Raw genomic sequence first — 17,419 nt, forward strand, 5'->3', positions numbered from 1 at the left:
AATCACATGCTGGCAATACAGACCAGTTAGGAGTAGCTGCTTTGTGGGCTTGTACTAATAGTCGGCTTCTACCTCTAGTACTTATATACCTCTTGCTACTGATACGATAAGACAGTTGATACGGTAGGCATGTTTGCAAAAAATATTGTTGTACTTGGTGAATGTGCAATGTAGCCTAGAAATGAGCAGATCAAAGAACAAATGCTTACATGTTCTGCAATTTCATCAGTCTCTCCAGACGTGTAGCAAAAACGCTTGATAGTGTGCTCTTATATTTAGGTATCCCTTCGACTTTCAGTATCTCTTTATACTTTAATCTAAGGCGATGGCGTTTAGATCAGACACCCAAGTAAAGAATTAATACAGGGTGGGTAAAATAGCAGGTTACGGGAATAATCTTTGATCGCCACATTCCCCTAAAATTATAAGGGAAGATGTATAAGACAATTTTCATACTAATGACTATGTATGGATCACAGTGTTGGGCCGTAAGAGCGTGGAATGAAAAAGAAGTCAAGACATTACCCTAGTTATGAAAATATTAAGAGTAATGTGATAGCAGATAGAGTAAGGAATAGTGTGAGAGAAACAGGGATGAACAGACGATTTTACAACATCGGTAGAGGCACATACCTACATGACTTAATACAACTAACAATCAAAATACCTAGAACTTAGCAACACTGCAAAAACTGGTACGACCAGTTTTTTCCGTACCTAAGTATGTTGTGAATAATCTAAAAAGGCATTAACATTTAACATTTGCACTACTTATTCAAATCTGTGGCTACGTAAGCGATCAGAATTTGTTTGATACAGTTACTTTAAGGTTTTCTTTTTAACGTCGTCCGCCGCTTTCATTTCACGGTATAATAAGTTTTTCTAAAAGCAATAAAAATAATGAACGGCTCTCACCTTCCCGTTGAAATCAATTTGATAGGTTCTACTGGCTCAATGATTGCAGTCGGTCGTCGGAAGCTTTGAGGAAAACATGGTTCTAAGGCGTCGCAATTTTCCGCTTAAATGTTGTTGGATAATAGCAATATTTATTGCCTTAAAACAGGGAACTTTATCTCAAGAGTTCTGCGAGAAGAATTCCGAGGATGACAGCTGTAAACAACATTTCCTCTACACTAAAGGTAACTTTATCATTATTATTAAAAAAGTGCGATTTGCCTTTAGGCTGCGAGATCACCGATATAGTTTAGATTAACATATGCGATATAAATATCATACCTTTGATACCTATAATTTGAGCGTTACCGTTAAATACTTTACTTGCTTACAGGGTAATACAATAAAAATATATCTACATTATATGCACCCATACATTTTTTCTTTTTAATGCTATGTTTTCCGTCTTTCAATATACCTATTGTGGTAAGTTTATGATCGATAGTCATAATTATAAATAAAGTATAAAAGGCAGTTATGAGTGAGTAACGAAATACGCTTTTGAATTTTATTTAAGGCAATGCTCTTTTTTTAAATAAAGCTATTAAGTATTTTTAACTACGATATGATGCGATAAGTATGAGCTGGCATTAAAGAAGTCGGTGAGGCAGCACGCATCAAATCTGCGTTAGCTACCTACGTGCCAATATTCAAAATATGAACGTTAGGGTTTTACCATTAGTGTAGGTATTACGAAGTAATTATTAATGTAGGTAATCTGTGGTATTCTTTAATCGATCGATTTTGTTTTTTGATTTCTGATTCTTATACGTTGAGAGCATATATTATATGCTCTTGTAAATAGTTGTGAAGCTAGGTACCTACTGAAGTTCGTAAAATGTCACTCACACACGGATGTGCATCGACGAGCTTTCATGCATCGGCACTAGCGGTGCTGTCAGTTACCTACTTTATCGATTTTGTACCTTTTTTTCCATTCATAAATGTTTATAATCTACACGTATGTATCACATTTTAGTAATAAAGTACTCGCTTATAAATATTTTAAACCATTACAGAAATGGTTTAAAATATTTATGAACTTGCTTATTTTTTGTGGCTTCTAAGCAAATTCTTTTAATTTGGTTATTCTGATTTTCCTCGACGCGTTCAATTCATAGTAGGTAAACGTGTAGCGTATGCGTATTTTTCTTTATTATTTTCTTTATTTTACTCACTCTATGAGCCTATTGAGTAAGGACCTCTATGCCCGGCTACACAGTAGGTACACCATCAAGCTATACAACTCTAGTAAAATAAGCTGGCATACCGTTGGTTTCCTTTTCGCGAAACTTTATTCATTACATTTCGAGAATAATTATAATTAATTTTATTTCAGTTAGGTATTGTCAATGACACCTGTTGTTTTGTCATTAACAGTATAATTATTCTGTACTAACTGATCCCGCGAACTTCGTATCGTTTAAACCTTCCCTGGACCTCTACAAACATTTTAAAACCAAAATTAACCAAATCGGTCCAGCCATTCTCGAGTTTTAGTTAGACTAACGAACAGCAATTCATTTTTATATATGATGAAGACGAAGATGAAGATGAAGAAGAAGATAAGATTTGTAACTGTTCAACAGTACCTACTACATTTAAAAAAAAAATCTTTTTTTTCGTGGTAGGTACGTCAAAAATCGAGTTCGAGTAGTTCAAGTAAATATACATTTCTATAAGTGTTGACTTGTCATTGGCTCCCTGATAATTACAGTTTATTAGTAGTTATTTTAACTGTAAGTTATCCATGTTACATAAATAAATGAATAAAAATATTTTCACTGCTCGTGACACGTTACCTACTTAGGTTTGTCAGATGGCCGGGAAATCCGGGATTGTCTCGGAATTACGTGCCTTGTCCCGTGGATTACCTTATTGTAGCGGATTTCAAATACAGACACACTAACTTTTTTCATTTTGCTACTAGTAGCAGGCCGCTTCCCTCCCCGTAAATACCCCGCCGAACCAAAATAAAAATTAAATTTTCAAAATCTTTACAATTTTTGCTTTGCTTTCAATCGAATATTCTGCTTTAATATTCGATTAATATAATATATAATGCATGTAGGTAAAATACGAGCGAAAACGTTGTGTCCCTTCTACGATTAAAATCTATGAGGATGACATCTTGTCAATTTGTCCCAACCAATATGGCCACAGATAACGTATTCGGACAATTTGTATGGATTGCATTTTCTTGTCTATCGCTAGAATATTATGTCGACGATTACTGTAATACCTCTATATATCAATTATCTTATCCCCATTATTTATAAATAGGTAGGAATAGAAACAAGTTTGCAAAAAGCCAGCTCAGCATTTAATGCTGGCACCAGTCGAGTGGAAGCATAGTGGAAGTCACTGGCAAAAAAGTAGACGTGCGCTAGCTATTCTTTTTGTCATGGCTTGTTTAAACTGAAACTGTGGTTTTATTTATATTAGGCCAGGCCGTGCCGTGCCGTGACCGGGCTTTTAAGAATTTCTAAAGACGAGGGTCGTTTGTGGCCCGGACCGACCACGGATCATGCACGGTGTAATATAAACTGCTTCATACAAAATGTATGTAACGCTTCACGTCCGTGCCCCGTACGAGCCACGTACACGGCACGCCCCGGACACGGCCCGGCCTAATAAGTATAAAGGCTCGAGCAGACCGGATGCGTATGCGTAACCACGCGCGTAGTCACGCGCGTAGTTACGGCGTAACCATGAGTTGTAATGTATGGAAATGTATGAGACAGGCCACACCGCTTGCGTAACGTAGACACGCGCGTCGCTCGAGCCTTTAAGGCTCGAGCAGACCGGATGCGTATGCGTAACCACGCGCGTAGTCACGCGCGTAGTTACGGCGTAACCATGAGTTGTAATGTATGGAATGAGACACACCGCTTGCGTAACGACGCGCGTGTCTACGTTACGCAAGCGGTGTGGCCTGTCTCATACATTTCCATACATTACAACTCATGGTTACGCCGTAACTACGCGCGTGACTACGCGCGTGGTTACGCATACGCATCCGGTCTGCTCGAGCCTTTAATCATCCCTTACATGAGGCACAACATATTAGAGCACTAAGCCAGCACTGGCTGCCAGTATTAGCACAGATTACTATACGTGCCCATATCGGCCATATAATCCAAAACAAACAAGTTTTTAATTTCTTGCCTGCCCAATCCTCTATAGTAAATAACTATGCTGGACTTCCTTAGGCTGATTTACATTGAGTCAGTAACTGACGTCAGTGTAGGCGCCGAAAACTGACGCGAGCAATTTACACGAAGTCAGTGTAGTGTCAGTGTTTCGTCAGTAGTACTCGTAGTACTGTACTGACTTCAAATCAATTTACACGATGGCAGTGCCGGGTCAGCACTGACTTGTCAGTGGACTGACGTCAGTTACTGACTCAATGTAAATCAGCCATACTTATATAGTGCTTTTATAGTTTTGTTTACTTTTTACAATACAGTACTACTTTCTGTATGGTGATAAAAGGAAAAAAAACAGAAGTAGAAAGTTATCTTTATACTTAACTACCTACCTTCCTATCTAGTTTATTGAAACATCGGTCTAAATCCCATTAAATTTATAATGAGCGTGTTTCGAGAGTGCATGCCATTGATTGTGGTACAAAAGTGTATATGTATACCTAGGTATCAACAACGGTGCATGCGTTGTAGGCTGTTAGTTATGTTATGATGCGCAAACTGAGTATCCATCCACCTACGGTTTAATAAAATCGCACGCTAACCTATATGATAAATAGCATCATCGAAACATAAAACAATTTGTTTGGCTGGAATGATCTCATATGTAGCCGCGGCGCTGTGAACTCGGGACGTGACGGCGGCCGGACGCGGTGTTATTATTATCTTAGTTTTAATGTGATATCTGAATAGTGAATACCTACTGAAGCTTATCGGTTAGGAAGCGGCGTGAACTCGTATCTGGAACGTAGCGAGTGTTTATAGCCGCCTTTTGTTTAACGACTGGATTTTATGCACATGTCGACGGAAGTCCAGTGAACCCAGTCGTCATGCAGCGATTCGGAAAGCTAACAATGTTATTGAAAGTTCTCGGTTTTGTTTTGCTATTATGCAGTCTTGTTCATGGAAAAGGTAAGATAATCATGTAAAAGCTGAGCGCATTATCTGCTGAGCTGTTCCCTTCATTTGAATGTGTCTCCTTTGTGTCACTTGATAACTATGACTGTTTCCTTGTCATGCTTGTTTAAGTCATTAAGCTCTGCATCTGTTATTTTATTTGCTGTCTGCTAAAACTATACATCTTAATCCTATAAGAATTTTCTGTGCACTTAGCAAAATAGTGGTTCTTTCCTGTATTATTTATTGAAAAACATTCAACATACTAGCACTATATTTTATAAATCCCAATATTAGAATATAGTTATCATCTCAAAGTATAAATAACATTTCGCTAACAAATTGTTTTCAAAGTTTTCTAAGTGAATATCTAATTGCATGTGAATGTAGGTTACAGTATGGATAGTGTGCATCTACATTCCAATTAAATGATATTGAGGTCATATTTATGTCCTCCGAGGTGTCATCATTGTTGTAATTTAGGTACTCATGCCTAAGATTGAAATTCAAAACTTCATTCAATGTTATAATATCCTTTTTGCTATGCTATAAGTAACAAAATGTTTACTGTAATTTTAATATCAACATTTGTTTTTCTACTAAATATAGTTTTTGAATGTCCTGTTTTTGTTACAGATGACATAACAGTATTAACCGTAGCAACAGATGAAAACCATGGCTTGGAGAGGTTCCTGAGATCAGCCAAAGTTTATGGAATTGATGTAGAAATACTGGGTAAAGGAACAAAATGGACCGGGGGAGACATGAACCTCCCCGGAGGTGGGCAAAAGATTAACCTGCTAAAGGACAAATTGAACGAACTGATGAAATCAGAAAATAAAGAAAAGATTATATTATTTACAGACAGGTTTGTGTTCTATTACGTAAATAAAATCTTAACATTGTCTATTTATTCAGTATTTTATTCTTGTTTTCTGTTCCAGCTATGATGTCTTATTTTTGTCAAGTATAGAAGAAATATTAAAGAAGTTCCGGTCATTCCCGGATACTAGAGTACTATTTGCTGCAGAACAATTTTGTTGGCCAGACACCAAACTTGCCAATCAATATCCAAAGACAGAGGTGGCTAACCCATACCTCAACTCCGGAGGATTTATTGGTATATTTATTTATTGTTTAACTCAAAATATCAAATTGCATATTGTTTTTCATTGGTTGGACTAAACAGATTGATTAGCAACTGTCATTGTTATATAATGCCTCTCAATTTATTATTTTACACAATGCACTTCTCATAATACTACCTGGTTGTGTACAGGTGTTAATCAAAATATTTACATACATTCTTATTCCTGTATAGGTTACCTTCCTGAGATATATGAAATTGTGAATTATAAACCAGTTAGTGATAAAGATGATGACCAATTGTACTACACCAAAATTTATTTGGAAAAGAATTTGAGGAAAACTCTTCAAATAAATTTGGATCACAATTCTGCTATATTCCAAAACCTAAATGGAGCATTGTGTGAGTACTATTGCATTTATTATTAAAATCATCATCATGGATATCTATTATTTAAAATATGTACATTTTTTGCAGCTGATGTTCAATTAAAGTCCAACACAACTACAGAAGTCTGGCCATATATAGAAAATGTTGTTACTAATGAACGCCCACTTATTGTGCATGGTAATGGACCATCTAAGATGACATTAAATCACTTTGGCAACTACTTAGCCAGAGCATGGTCAGTCAAAGAGGGTTGCACCTTATGCCAGGAAAAAAGAATTGAACTTCAGGTAAATGACTTGATTAATGCTATACAGTTTATAATATTCATAAGGTAGTTTTTTTGACATAAGCCTCATGGTGAAAACATCAACTGTCGGGTAAGCAAAGAAAATTGTTTCTGGATCCACAATAAAGATTTGTTTTAGGATGATGAGCTGCCTACTGTGATGATGGCAGTGTTTATCGAACAAGCTACTCCATTTCTTGAAGAATTTTTGGACCAAATTGTAACCACTGATTATCCAAAGGAAAAAATCCATTTGCTATTGAGGAACAATGTTGAGTATCATGAAACTGAAGTTGATGAATTTTTCCAAGCTCATGCTAAGGAGTATGCCACTGCTAAACGTATTAAGCCCAGTGACTTTATATCAGAAGCAGAAGCCAGGAATATTGCCAAGTAAGAAATATAATAAGTTACTCTATTCTTCTCCATCCTCGGCAGCTCAAAACTAGTGTTTTTCTTCTTAAGCTGCTAGTTTTCTTAATAACTAAGAAGTGGAAAGCTAATCAGGTTGTCATGTTAACAAAATAACTGAAAAATGCACTTATATAATAGGGTATTTTAGTCTAGATGAGAAAAAAATTAAAAGTGAATTACAATGATTGTTTAGAGGAAAAGCAATCGGGAAATGTTAGTTTCACTTCGTAAGGTACATAAATATATTTTTTATTGCAGTTTAAAGTTTTTAGGTTTTTTTATCTGTCTTTGAACACTACGAAATGTCGCCGCCATGCTAATGACGTCATTACGGTAGAAAACAAAAGTGTCAGTTAAAATTTTCAATACATAGGGTCATTTCGCCTGTTCGCGTCCATAGCCCAGTTCGCGTACATTTTGCCGATCTCCTTTTAAAAATCCTCGAAAACAAGTCAATTAACACACTAATCAAACGAAAAGTCATTACCGCTAATACGTTAATGTATAAGAGGCACGCACATATAGACAAACGTTCTGTGCGTCCAACCAATCCTTTTGGAAAAAATAATTAGTCTAGGCTCTTCAACAAGAAAGCGAAAACACGCAGAATTTTAGATAAAAATTAGTGTGCAGCGGCGTGTTTGATGGTAAGTTTTATATTGTTTTATGTGAATTTTAGGATAGATAGCTATTTCTACAGTTTAATGATGAATAAAAGTATAATGTTTATTATGAATTTGGTAATGTTTTTTATATTTAACGAGTAAAATAAGGTGGACGCGAATTACTACATCGAATTTTACGAAACTTCCACTTTGCGACCACAATGGACGCGAACTAAAACTATCCTCTATAATAATAAACCAAATTGCGTCCACTGTTTTCGTTAAATACTTGCTTATAAAAAATAATTAAAACATACTGTTTAATATTAATATATCAAACAGTAAATTTTTTTATTAAGATATATACGTGGTTATAATAAAATTATCAACTGATATAAGTAATTTCATTTAAGATAAGTTCTTCCGATACAGGAAAAAAGAAGGAAAAGACAACATACACAGAAGAAGATTTAAATAAAGCGTTAAATGTTATTCGAGAGAAGAATAAATCGATAAAAATTGACTGATAATTTATTGACTCAACAATTCTGTTAGTTGTATGTTTACACAAAATTATTAAATTGTTTTGTTAATTTAATATGAAAGGAAATCGATCTACGGATCGAAAACGCCTGGAAGAGCTACTGGTCCATGAAGGGAGAACTCCCTTTATGTCTGAAGCGGAAACTAGTCGACATGTGTATTCTGCCCATCCTAACCTACGGCGCTCAGACTTGGTCTTTGACCGAATCTCAAAAGTCCAGGCTAAAAGTATGCCAAAGGAGCATGGAGCGTAGCCTGCTCAGCATACGGCTTAGTGACCGGATACCTACGCAACACCATTATCCGGTCCAAGATCCGGGCATAGTAGATGTGGGCAATAAGTCTGCAAAGTTGAAGTCGAATGCACCCGGACAAGTGGGCCAACATCACCACACACTGGATCCCTGAGGATGGAAGGTGACCGAGAGGGAGACTAAGAAAACGCTGGAGAGAAGACTTGGACAGCTTCCTCTCGGACTGGCCACAAATAGCGATGGACAGAGAAAAATGGAAGGCTATGGGGGAGGCCTTTGCCCAGCAGTGGGACAGCATAGGCTAATAAAAAAATAATATGGCCAAAACTTAGTATAATCAAGGCGGATCTTAAGCATTCCCTGTGATTTAGAGTAAAATTAACAGAATTGATTACAGTTTATTCTTCAAGTTTCAAAATTAATTGCCTAATTTTAAGTTACTTAAACCAATGTTGAGAAGAATTATTTTTATTTTGTAAAGTGAATTTTAAATGATGATAATGTTGATTTTTAATAATTAAGTGTATTGTTAAATAAAGAAATTGTTCAAATACAATCTTTCTTTATTAATTCTTAACAATTTCACCCCTATATTCCTTTTCAAAGCCGCTGGACGCGAACTGGACCATGGGTGGACGCGAATTGGATTTTGTGGACGCAAACTGGGTAAAACGCCTAATTCTGAGGTTTATCGATTTAAATAGAAAACGTAAGATATTTCTTATACAACTGAAAGTTAATCTTAAAATAGAGTATATAAGGAATACATTACACAAATTTGACATGGAAATGAGTGCTGGAGCATTTTTATTATCGCCGTCAAACTTGCCAACTGCACTAAATGGTCGCCAACAGGCGAAATGACCCTATCAAAATATGTATTACTGACAGCTGTAGTAGCGTAATGACGTCATGACCAAAAAACAATCATGGCGTCCGTTGTGTGCCGCGTTTTCGCGAAATACGCGCGAAATTTGAAATTATGATAAAACAATTAATTTATATTCGTACATAACGTGAGAAAAAAAAATATTTTTAATTTTTTAGAGATATATTAAGACTAAAGAATTTATTTAAGATATATTTCAAAAATGCATGTAATACCCTATTCATATCTAAAATATCATCCTTTAATATTTAGTATCCTATTTAGTTTGTAAACAGTATACAGTAAATGTTTTTTATTTTGCAGGGATCGCTGCGTAAACAGTGCTTGCGACTACTTATTTTCTTTAGACAGCTTATCACGTCTTGAGGCGAATACGCTAAGATACCTCCTGTCGTCTGGATATGATGTGATCGCTCCAATGCTGGTGCGACCTGGACACGCATGGTCCAACTTCTGGGGTGCCGTCAATTCTGCTGGCTTTTATGCAAGATCGACAGACTACATGGATATAGTCTACCAAAATATTAAGTAAGTCAAATGGGTTTCTATTGACAATTATATACTTTTTGGTTTTATAAAACAGGCATTTTCAACTACAGGTGGTTTGTACGGTTAAGTTTCTTTCTTAATTTATAAATGCGAATGTGGCCCTATTATGCTGAAATGGCTTGACGTATTAAGATGAAATTTGGTATGGAAATCATATGGGCTTCAAGAGTCTGTGTGCTGTCTATCTATCTTCCTGAGATAAGTAGTGCTTGCGAACAACTACAGCAGGATGTTTTGTATGCATTTTGAATGATTCTACAATTTTATATCGTAGGAGAGCTTTTTAGTATGTATATGAAATGGCAAAGGAAAACCAATGGACAAAATGACTGAGAGAAAGATAATATATCTAGTTAAAAACATAAATAGTATAGATATTTATTAAACGAAAAACATTTTAAATATTACAATTTAAATGGGGTCTGTAAGCCTAACTCTGTTATTAAGGATTCGCGAAATGTTCTATTCCTCGAAAAAATAGATACTTTTACAAATATTCCATGAAAAACTAATAAAAATAATTAAATATAATATGATAAAGTCTCTTTGTTGGATTGGCAACCGCCCAGGTCAGTCGAAGGCGATGGAAAAGTCTGTCTTGAAGGAGCGTCGATCTATGGAGTACATGTTGTCAGCTGTGCACTCGTACACGCCCGCATCCATCTGAGTTGCTGGGTCGATCTCGATCTTCGACTTCACACGGTCGTCACCGATAGGCCACTCGTGAATCTAAAAACACACACGACTAGTTAATTAACTTGATTATGATTTGTATTATTGAACATAGGACGCAAGTTCATCGACTCCTGTTATCCTGAAGTCCCACTCTTATGAATTTGTTCTTGAATGACCTAGTATCAGTACGTGTATTAAGTACAACCAATTCACTCCAATCTCCAATCGTACATTTTTGCCCCGCAGTTCAAATAAGCGTTAATCATCTAAATAGGACAGTCTCTATACGATTTAATGAATACGAAAGTTTCAATGACCGCTGCGCATTATGTACCTACCTATATGTATGTATTATATCTGTTGTTGTGAAAGGCCTCAATAATTTATCTTAGCGGAAAAAAACAAGCAAGCCCTCATTGATAACTTTTTATCGAAATAGGCACATAGCGCTTTGTTTTTTGTTAAGTATTAGAATAAATTATTTAATTTATAACATTTTTAGTAGCATACCGAGATTTTGAAAATTCCAGAATTATGACTGAGTTACTACGTGGGTACAGTATGTAAGTTGACTGCGGACGTCAGAAGTAGTTTTTCTAATAAGCGTATTATATTTCTGATCAAAATAAAAGAGAGCTGGATTTCGGATCAAATATTAAATAGATACCTACATCGTTTTTAATCCGTTCTCGTTGAAATCGTCTTGTTGGGCATCATCACTTAAATAATATTGAAGACTCCTGATTTTTATTCATCCCATCAACTTATTTACTGTATTAACTCTGCATCTAAAGCTTATTGTAAAAAGTTGTATGTGTTGTATTTGTTAGCAATTAGAAGAGTCCTACTACTTTCTGAAGATAATTGATAGTTTTTTTTATATCGCGCAGCTCTCTTGATTATAAAAACTAAATATGTGCATAGGTACACTATATTAAGACTATTTAATAGATATTAGTTCGCGTTGCATTGGGCGGATTGGGCTATAACTATTTGATACTCACATGTAGGTAATGATGAGCAAATATTTCCACACCATCTTTGAACCACGTGATGTGAGGCCTAGGGGATCCTTTGGCGATACACAGAAAGGCAATCTTATGGCCGAGCACGTACTCGAGGTCAAAGTGCGAGGCGAGTAGAATTTTAGCTCCCTGAAACATTGTACCCAAAGTAAATAAACTTGTATTAAGTACGGATCAAATTGTGGATTTTATAGGTAAACTTACATCATTGTTGTTGTAATATTGATCAGATTCGGGATCTCTGTACTTTCCGGTAATTGGTAGTCCAATTTGTACCTGAAAATTTGTAAAATTTGTTTAAGTTATTTATTCGCGGTTTTTTAAATAATATACTGCTCCTGCCCACAAAACGATAAGGGTGTCGGTAAAATGTTACTATGAACCTCTTAAAGAATATTAACAATAAAGTTTGGCCGATATTGTGTTGACATTCGTGAACAGTATAAGTCAGGGGACTATGAGATCTTCGTTTCATTAAAATTAACTTAAACACTGCACAGGTTCATGGTTATCTTTTTGTAATAATAACAATAAAAAAAAATACCTTGGATTTCGTTCTACTTCTGGTGCGCCCGCGTCTCGCGTCCGAACTACAGATCAAAAACGAGTATAATATAAGAAAACAAAAAAGGACCTTCGCTTTCATGAGGAACATTTGTGTGATCAAATGCAAAATAATAAAGTAATTTTAATACTATAAAAAGGGCTTCAAACGTGGATTATTACTATTCTGGTATGTTCTTTCGCGGGACTCTGAGTGCAACTGGTGGTGTCGGCGATTCCTGTTGCGCCAATCTTTCAATTGGCTAATGACGAGGTGCTAGCAGGAGGGCCCTTGTCTCCCCTATGTGATATACGGTACTCGTCATTTCCTTTCGCATTTCGTACAGCGATAAAGTGGGCCTTTATAAGTTGTATTAATTTTGTACTTGGATGGGTCAAAGGATCACGATAAAGCGTGACCACGAAATTTCAGTAAGCCTACCTTCTCATAAATATGTTTCAATTATTTTATCTTTTAAAGTATGCTATATGATAACAATAGTTAAATAAAACTGTAGGCGATATTTTTAACCTTCATTGAGGTTATCAAAATGAGATATCCATACCATTAATTAATAATATAAGTATCTGTAATGTTACAAAATTCGGAGCATTATTTTATACCTTGTCACTTACCTATTGATGTCTAGGAGAATCAGCAGGCACCTTTTAAATTGGAGAACGAAACAGATAATTAATCTGTGATCAAACGTTCGTTAACATTATATTACCTACTTACCTTCGACAGTTAAACGGTCTTGTTCTTTTCACGCAATTTGCAACTCGATAAATTCGACCTTCAAAATCAACCTGCGTCCTAATATAAAAAAGAGTTTTTTTTTAATACCATAAAGGCTCCGGGCTCCGGATAAGGGAAGTAGTTTCCAAGGGACGCGAGTGAAACACCGGGAAACAAACAGTAATTAAATAAAATCATAATGATGAAAATGCGTAACGTCTTAAAAAAGTGGTACAAATATTCGAAATAGCCGTTATCCCGCGGTGTCCCGGCATTATAAAAAAATCGATCCAGTAGTTTTTGAATTTATCCATTACAAACAAACAAAGTTTTCCATTTTATAATATTAGTATAGATGTATAATATACTGTATATGTTTTTTTTAATGATTGTAATCATTAATTTTCAGAGGAGTGTGGAATGTTCCATTTATCACGAACTGCTACCTCGTTAAGATGTCCTTGTTCAGAAAACCCGCTACTAAATCAGTAACTTACACGATGGACAGTATCGACCCGGATATGGCTTTTTGTGCCAGCCTTAGAGATGTTGTAAGTATTTTAACCTTCTTCAGAAAGAAAATTCATCATCATCCCTTTTCCCAACTATGTTGGGGTCGGCTTCCAGTCTAACCCGGGTATCTCAGTACCTCTTGGTTAGACTGGTTTCTGACTACCCGTAATGACTGCCAAGGATGTTCAGGGACAAACGGGATTTGCTGTTTAATGTTCACTCTGAAACACAGTCATTGGTGTCCAAGATATACTTACGTATAAAGTACATACAAACTTAGAAAAGTGGCATTGGTACTTACGATAATCGAACCCACGCACTCATACTTGAGAGGTTGGTTCTTTACCCACTTTATTCGTTGGTCTAGTGGTCGCAAGTGCGGCTGCTGAGCACGAGGTCTCGGGTTCGATTCCCGAGTCGGGCCGAAATCGCTTTGTGGGTTTTAGAAGACTTTCACAAAGCAGCCCGGAGCCTGGAAGCTGGTGATTGATTCACCCGTGCATCGGAGAGCACGTAAATGTCGGTCCTGCGCCTGATCTCTCTCCGGTCGTGTCGGATTACCGTCCCATCGGACTATGAGAGTGAAGGAATAGGGAGTGCACTTGTGTCTGCGCAAATGCTCGTGCACTATAATATGTCCTGCGTAGTTGGCTAATCTCCTTACATGAGAACAGCCGCCGTAGCCGATAATCGGCTAGGAGGACGTCATCTTTACCCACTAGTCCACCACGACTCGACCAAAGAAAAATCATAAAGATTTCATGAAACTGACGTAGGTTTATCGTTACAGGGCGTATATATGTATGTAAGTAACGAAATGGACTTCGGACACCTGGTAAATCCAGAGTCGTACGACATTAGTCGCACGAATCCTGACATGTATCAGCTATTCGATAACAAAATGGAATGGACCACGCGTTATCTGCATGAAGATTATCATCTCAACTTTGATGAAGGAAGAAAGCATTTGATGGTAAGTTCATTTGTTTGTTTGACAAATTTAAACAGGCTGAACAGGCTTATCTCAGAAAGTACTGGTCCGACGTACAAATTCTTTGGGGTTACGTCATCATCATCATCAGCCTATCACAGTCCACTGCTGGACATAGGCCTCTCCAAGTGCACGCCACTGAGGGGTTACAAAGCCCATTTATCTAGCAAAGTTACTTATTCAGCTTCTATCCAGGTGCGCAATGTAGTTAATTCTCACGATGATACCTGGTGTAGGTAACTATGATGTATATTATTGCACCGAAGGTCCAACATGTCACAGCCAACTGGTCGAAATTCACTGTCTTCAAGATTAATCAAAACAATATTGAAAACGAAAGCTCAAATAATAGTTCACCAACAACATAAACGTCAGTTTTCTTAAAACAACGGGTAAACTAACATTTTTTACCTTTAGTTTTCAAAGTAAATAATAGAAGAATGTTTTCTTCAAACAACTGTTATATGAAAATCCTTAGTTTTTTATATAAATTATCATTAATCTAAAATGTTTATTTTGGCTGTTACATAAAGTCGATAGCAGTTCGCAATTTTGTTTTACTGTAGGTATTTATGAAACTACTGCCTTGTTATATTGTATAAATAATATAATTTAAACGTTTTTTTTTTCACAGCCGTGTCCTGATGTATACTGGTTCCCATTGATGTCCAAAAGATTTTGTTCAGAATGGATTCAAATTATGGAGGCTTTTGGACAATGGAGCGACGGATCCAATAATGTAACTACATTTTTATAAGTTTGATTCTTTTATTACTTTATTAAGCTAAAATAAGAGTAAATAGTTTCTAATATTCTTGAATTCTTCGAACGTCGCGTCTGCGCAGTGGGATTGCGGGCATAGCGGCCTTAGTTTTCTATAGTGATGTTATAAAATGGAAACATAATAATGCTTTTTGTGAGACTACTTAATCGATTTGAAAAATATGCACTGTTGGCAAGTAACCCAGACTATATTTTTTCCGGCTACGGTAAAAAGGTTCACCGGGACGCGAAGGACAACTATAAAGGAGTTTTGCTTTGATATGTACTATGTAGAAATATTGTAAAGTTACACTGTGCGTCTGTTTGCAGGACAAACGTCTGGAAAGTGGATACGAAGCAGTTCCCACTCGTGACATTCACATGAACCAAGTTGGCTTGGAACGACACTGGTTGCATATACTGAAAGAGTTTGTGCGACCTCTCCAAGAGATGGTCTTCACAGGATACTATCATAACGTATGATTTTATAAGTACTTATATAAAATTAACCTAGAGTCTATATCCCATTCGACTAACAGGAGCTAATCTTAACAAGAGATTTTACACAAATATGTAGTTATTAAACAAATAAAGCACCGTTTATTTTATCAATCAATCAATGTTATTACAACATAGATGTAATTTTTTATCCTTGTTAAGTGCCCACTCAAATGAAGTACTTAAGTAGAATAAATATATATATATATATGTATTAGACAAAAAAGTAATGTTAGAGATTTCTCTAACATTACTTTCTTTTGCTTTTAACTTAAATATGTTTTATTGTTTTGAACAGCCGCCAGTGTCGATTATGAACTTCGTGGTGCGCTACAGACCAGATGAACAGCCATCCCTACGGCCGCATCATGACTCTTCCACATATACCATTAATTTGGCACTCAACACACCCAGTACGTATTATTTTATCTATTTGTACCTGCTTTTAAAGCTATTACAATAATTGATTTACATATAGAAATTGTTTCATAAAATTCTGTCTTTAGTTATCCAAAAATATGAAACCTACTTACTTTCCTTGTATGGAACTTTCAGATGTGGATTTCGAAGGAGGTGGATGTCGTTTTATTCGGTACAACTGCTCCGTGCGTGACACCAAGCTCGGCTGGCTGTTGATGCACCCCGGCCGACTCACGCACTACCACGAGGGACTGAGCGTCACGAAGGGCACACGATACATCATGATCTCTTTCGTAGACCCGTGAACATATTTTAATAGGACGATCTAAACTCTCACATTAGCTATGACAAATTTTATATACTTATTATGTAGTTACAAATTTCTCGAGGTTCCTTTTACAGCAACATTATGCAAATATATGTTACTGTTATTTTTGCGTAGATAATCTATACAATACTATTTTCTATTTATTTTGTACTACTTATTTTCATGCTTCATCCAACTGCGTCCAGCATTTATAAGTCCATCATGTTACAAGGTGCGTTGGTAGGAATTGGATTTTTAAATACTCGTACAAATACATTGTGCTAATTATAGACTAAGTTAAAGTAAAATAGAATCTCGTTACATTAAGTTTCTAGATTGATGGCAATTTAGTAGGTTATTATGATATTAAGTATATTCTCCAAATTGACTAGAGTTCATGCTTTTAATATGTGAGTGTGACTTTTATCTCATACTATATTATTATTTTATAACAATAGTATTAAAGTAACCGACAAACTATTTTTTGATAATTACATAAACATCTCGATCAGAAGTGCTTGTATGTATATTACACAGTTTATGAGATGAGTTCTCACAGTTCTCAGTGTGGGAATTCGTACATAAAACAATTGTGTTAAATTCAATGCATTCAAATAATTAATATGCTTCTTATTGAGATTGGATTTTTGCAATTGAATTATTTTTACAATTTTCTACTAACTTGTAAATGATAGAAAGGAATATTTGACACCCTTTTTAAGTATGGTCTGCGGTAAAACAAATTTTGGTACACTACACATCATGGTAAGTAGCTGGTTTCCGTACTGTTAATATAAACCAAAGATCATTATTATAATGCAAAATATTATGTTAAGGAATAAATCAAATGCAAATAAAGAAGTTGTTATGTA

At 35.9% G+C, this 17,419-nt stretch overlaps 2 protein-coding genes across 3 annotated transcripts; one reads left to right on the forward strand and one right to left on the reverse strand.

Annotated features, from left to right (window-relative positions):
* The first annotated feature begins 959 nt into the window (after positions 1–959).
* Positions 960–17,419, forward strand: LOC110374242 (procollagen-lysine,2-oxoglutarate 5-dioxygenase). 2 transcript variants are annotated; one of them, XM_021331868.3, is made up of 13 exons: positions 960–1,139; positions 5,694–5,925; positions 6,002–6,177; positions 6,379–6,546; positions 6,622–6,821; positions 6,960–7,213; positions 9,829–10,053; positions 13,466–13,607; positions 14,360–14,542; positions 15,195–15,299; positions 15,653–15,799; positions 16,119–16,233; positions 16,376–17,419. In XM_021331868.3, the coding sequence occupies exons 1-13, from the start codon at positions 992–994 to the stop codon at positions 16,543–16,545; spliced, it is 2,265 nt and encodes a 754-aa protein (XP_021187543.3). In that variant the 5' UTR covers positions 960–991; the 3' UTR covers positions 16,546–17,419. The 2 variants fall into 2 exon arrangements, with proteins under 2 accessions (XP_021187543.3, XP_021187544.1); XM_021331869.3 differs by lacking the exon at positions 960–1,139 and adding an exon at positions 4,664–5,072.
* Positions 10,423–12,692, reverse strand: LOC110374243 (immunoglobulin domain-containing protein oig-4). The gene is made up of 4 exons (XM_021331871.3): positions 12,319–12,692; positions 11,979–12,050; positions 11,754–11,903; positions 10,423–10,803 (listed from the first exon to the last, which is right to left on the reverse strand). Exons 1-4 carry the CDS (start codon positions 12,427–12,429, stop codon positions 10,645–10,647), a joined length of 492 nt encoding a protein of 163 aa, XP_021187546.2. The 5' UTR covers positions 12,430–12,692; the 3' UTR covers positions 10,423–10,644.

The sequence above is a fragment of the Helicoverpa armigera genome, chromosome 1 (assembly GCF_030705265.1).
Source record: "Helicoverpa armigera isolate CAAS_96S chromosome 1, ASM3070526v1, whole genome shotgun sequence".
NCBI classification, from domain to species: Eukaryota; Metazoa; Arthropoda; class Insecta; order Lepidoptera; family Noctuidae; genus Helicoverpa; species Helicoverpa armigera.

Bases quoted from the DNA above. Each gene is read 5' to 3' on its own strand.
- LOC110374242 (XM_021331868.3), top strand. From the start codon at position 992: ATGGTTCTAAGGCGTCGCAATTTTCCGCTTAAATGTTGTTGGATAATA. The intron at 14,543-15,194 runs GTAAGTTCATTT...TTTTTTTCACAG, and splicing joins AAGGAAGAAAGCATTTGATG to CCGTGTCCTGATGTATACTG. The intron at 16,234-16,375 runs GTACGTATTATT...TGGAACTTTCAG, and splicing joins TTTGGCACTCAACACACCCA to ATGTGGATTTCGAAGGAGGT.
- LOC110374243 (XM_021331871.3), bottom strand. From the start codon at position 12,429: ATGTTCCTCATGAAAGCGAAGGTCCTTTTTTGTTTTCTTATATTATAC. The intron at 11,904-11,978 runs GTAAGTTTACCT...ACAATGTTTCAG, and splicing joins AATATTACAACAACAATGAT to GGAGCTAAAATTCTACTCGC. The intron at 10,804-11,753 runs GTGAGTATCAAA...GTGTGTTTTTAG, and splicing joins TTGCTCATCATTACCTACAT to ATTCACGAGTGGCCTATCGG.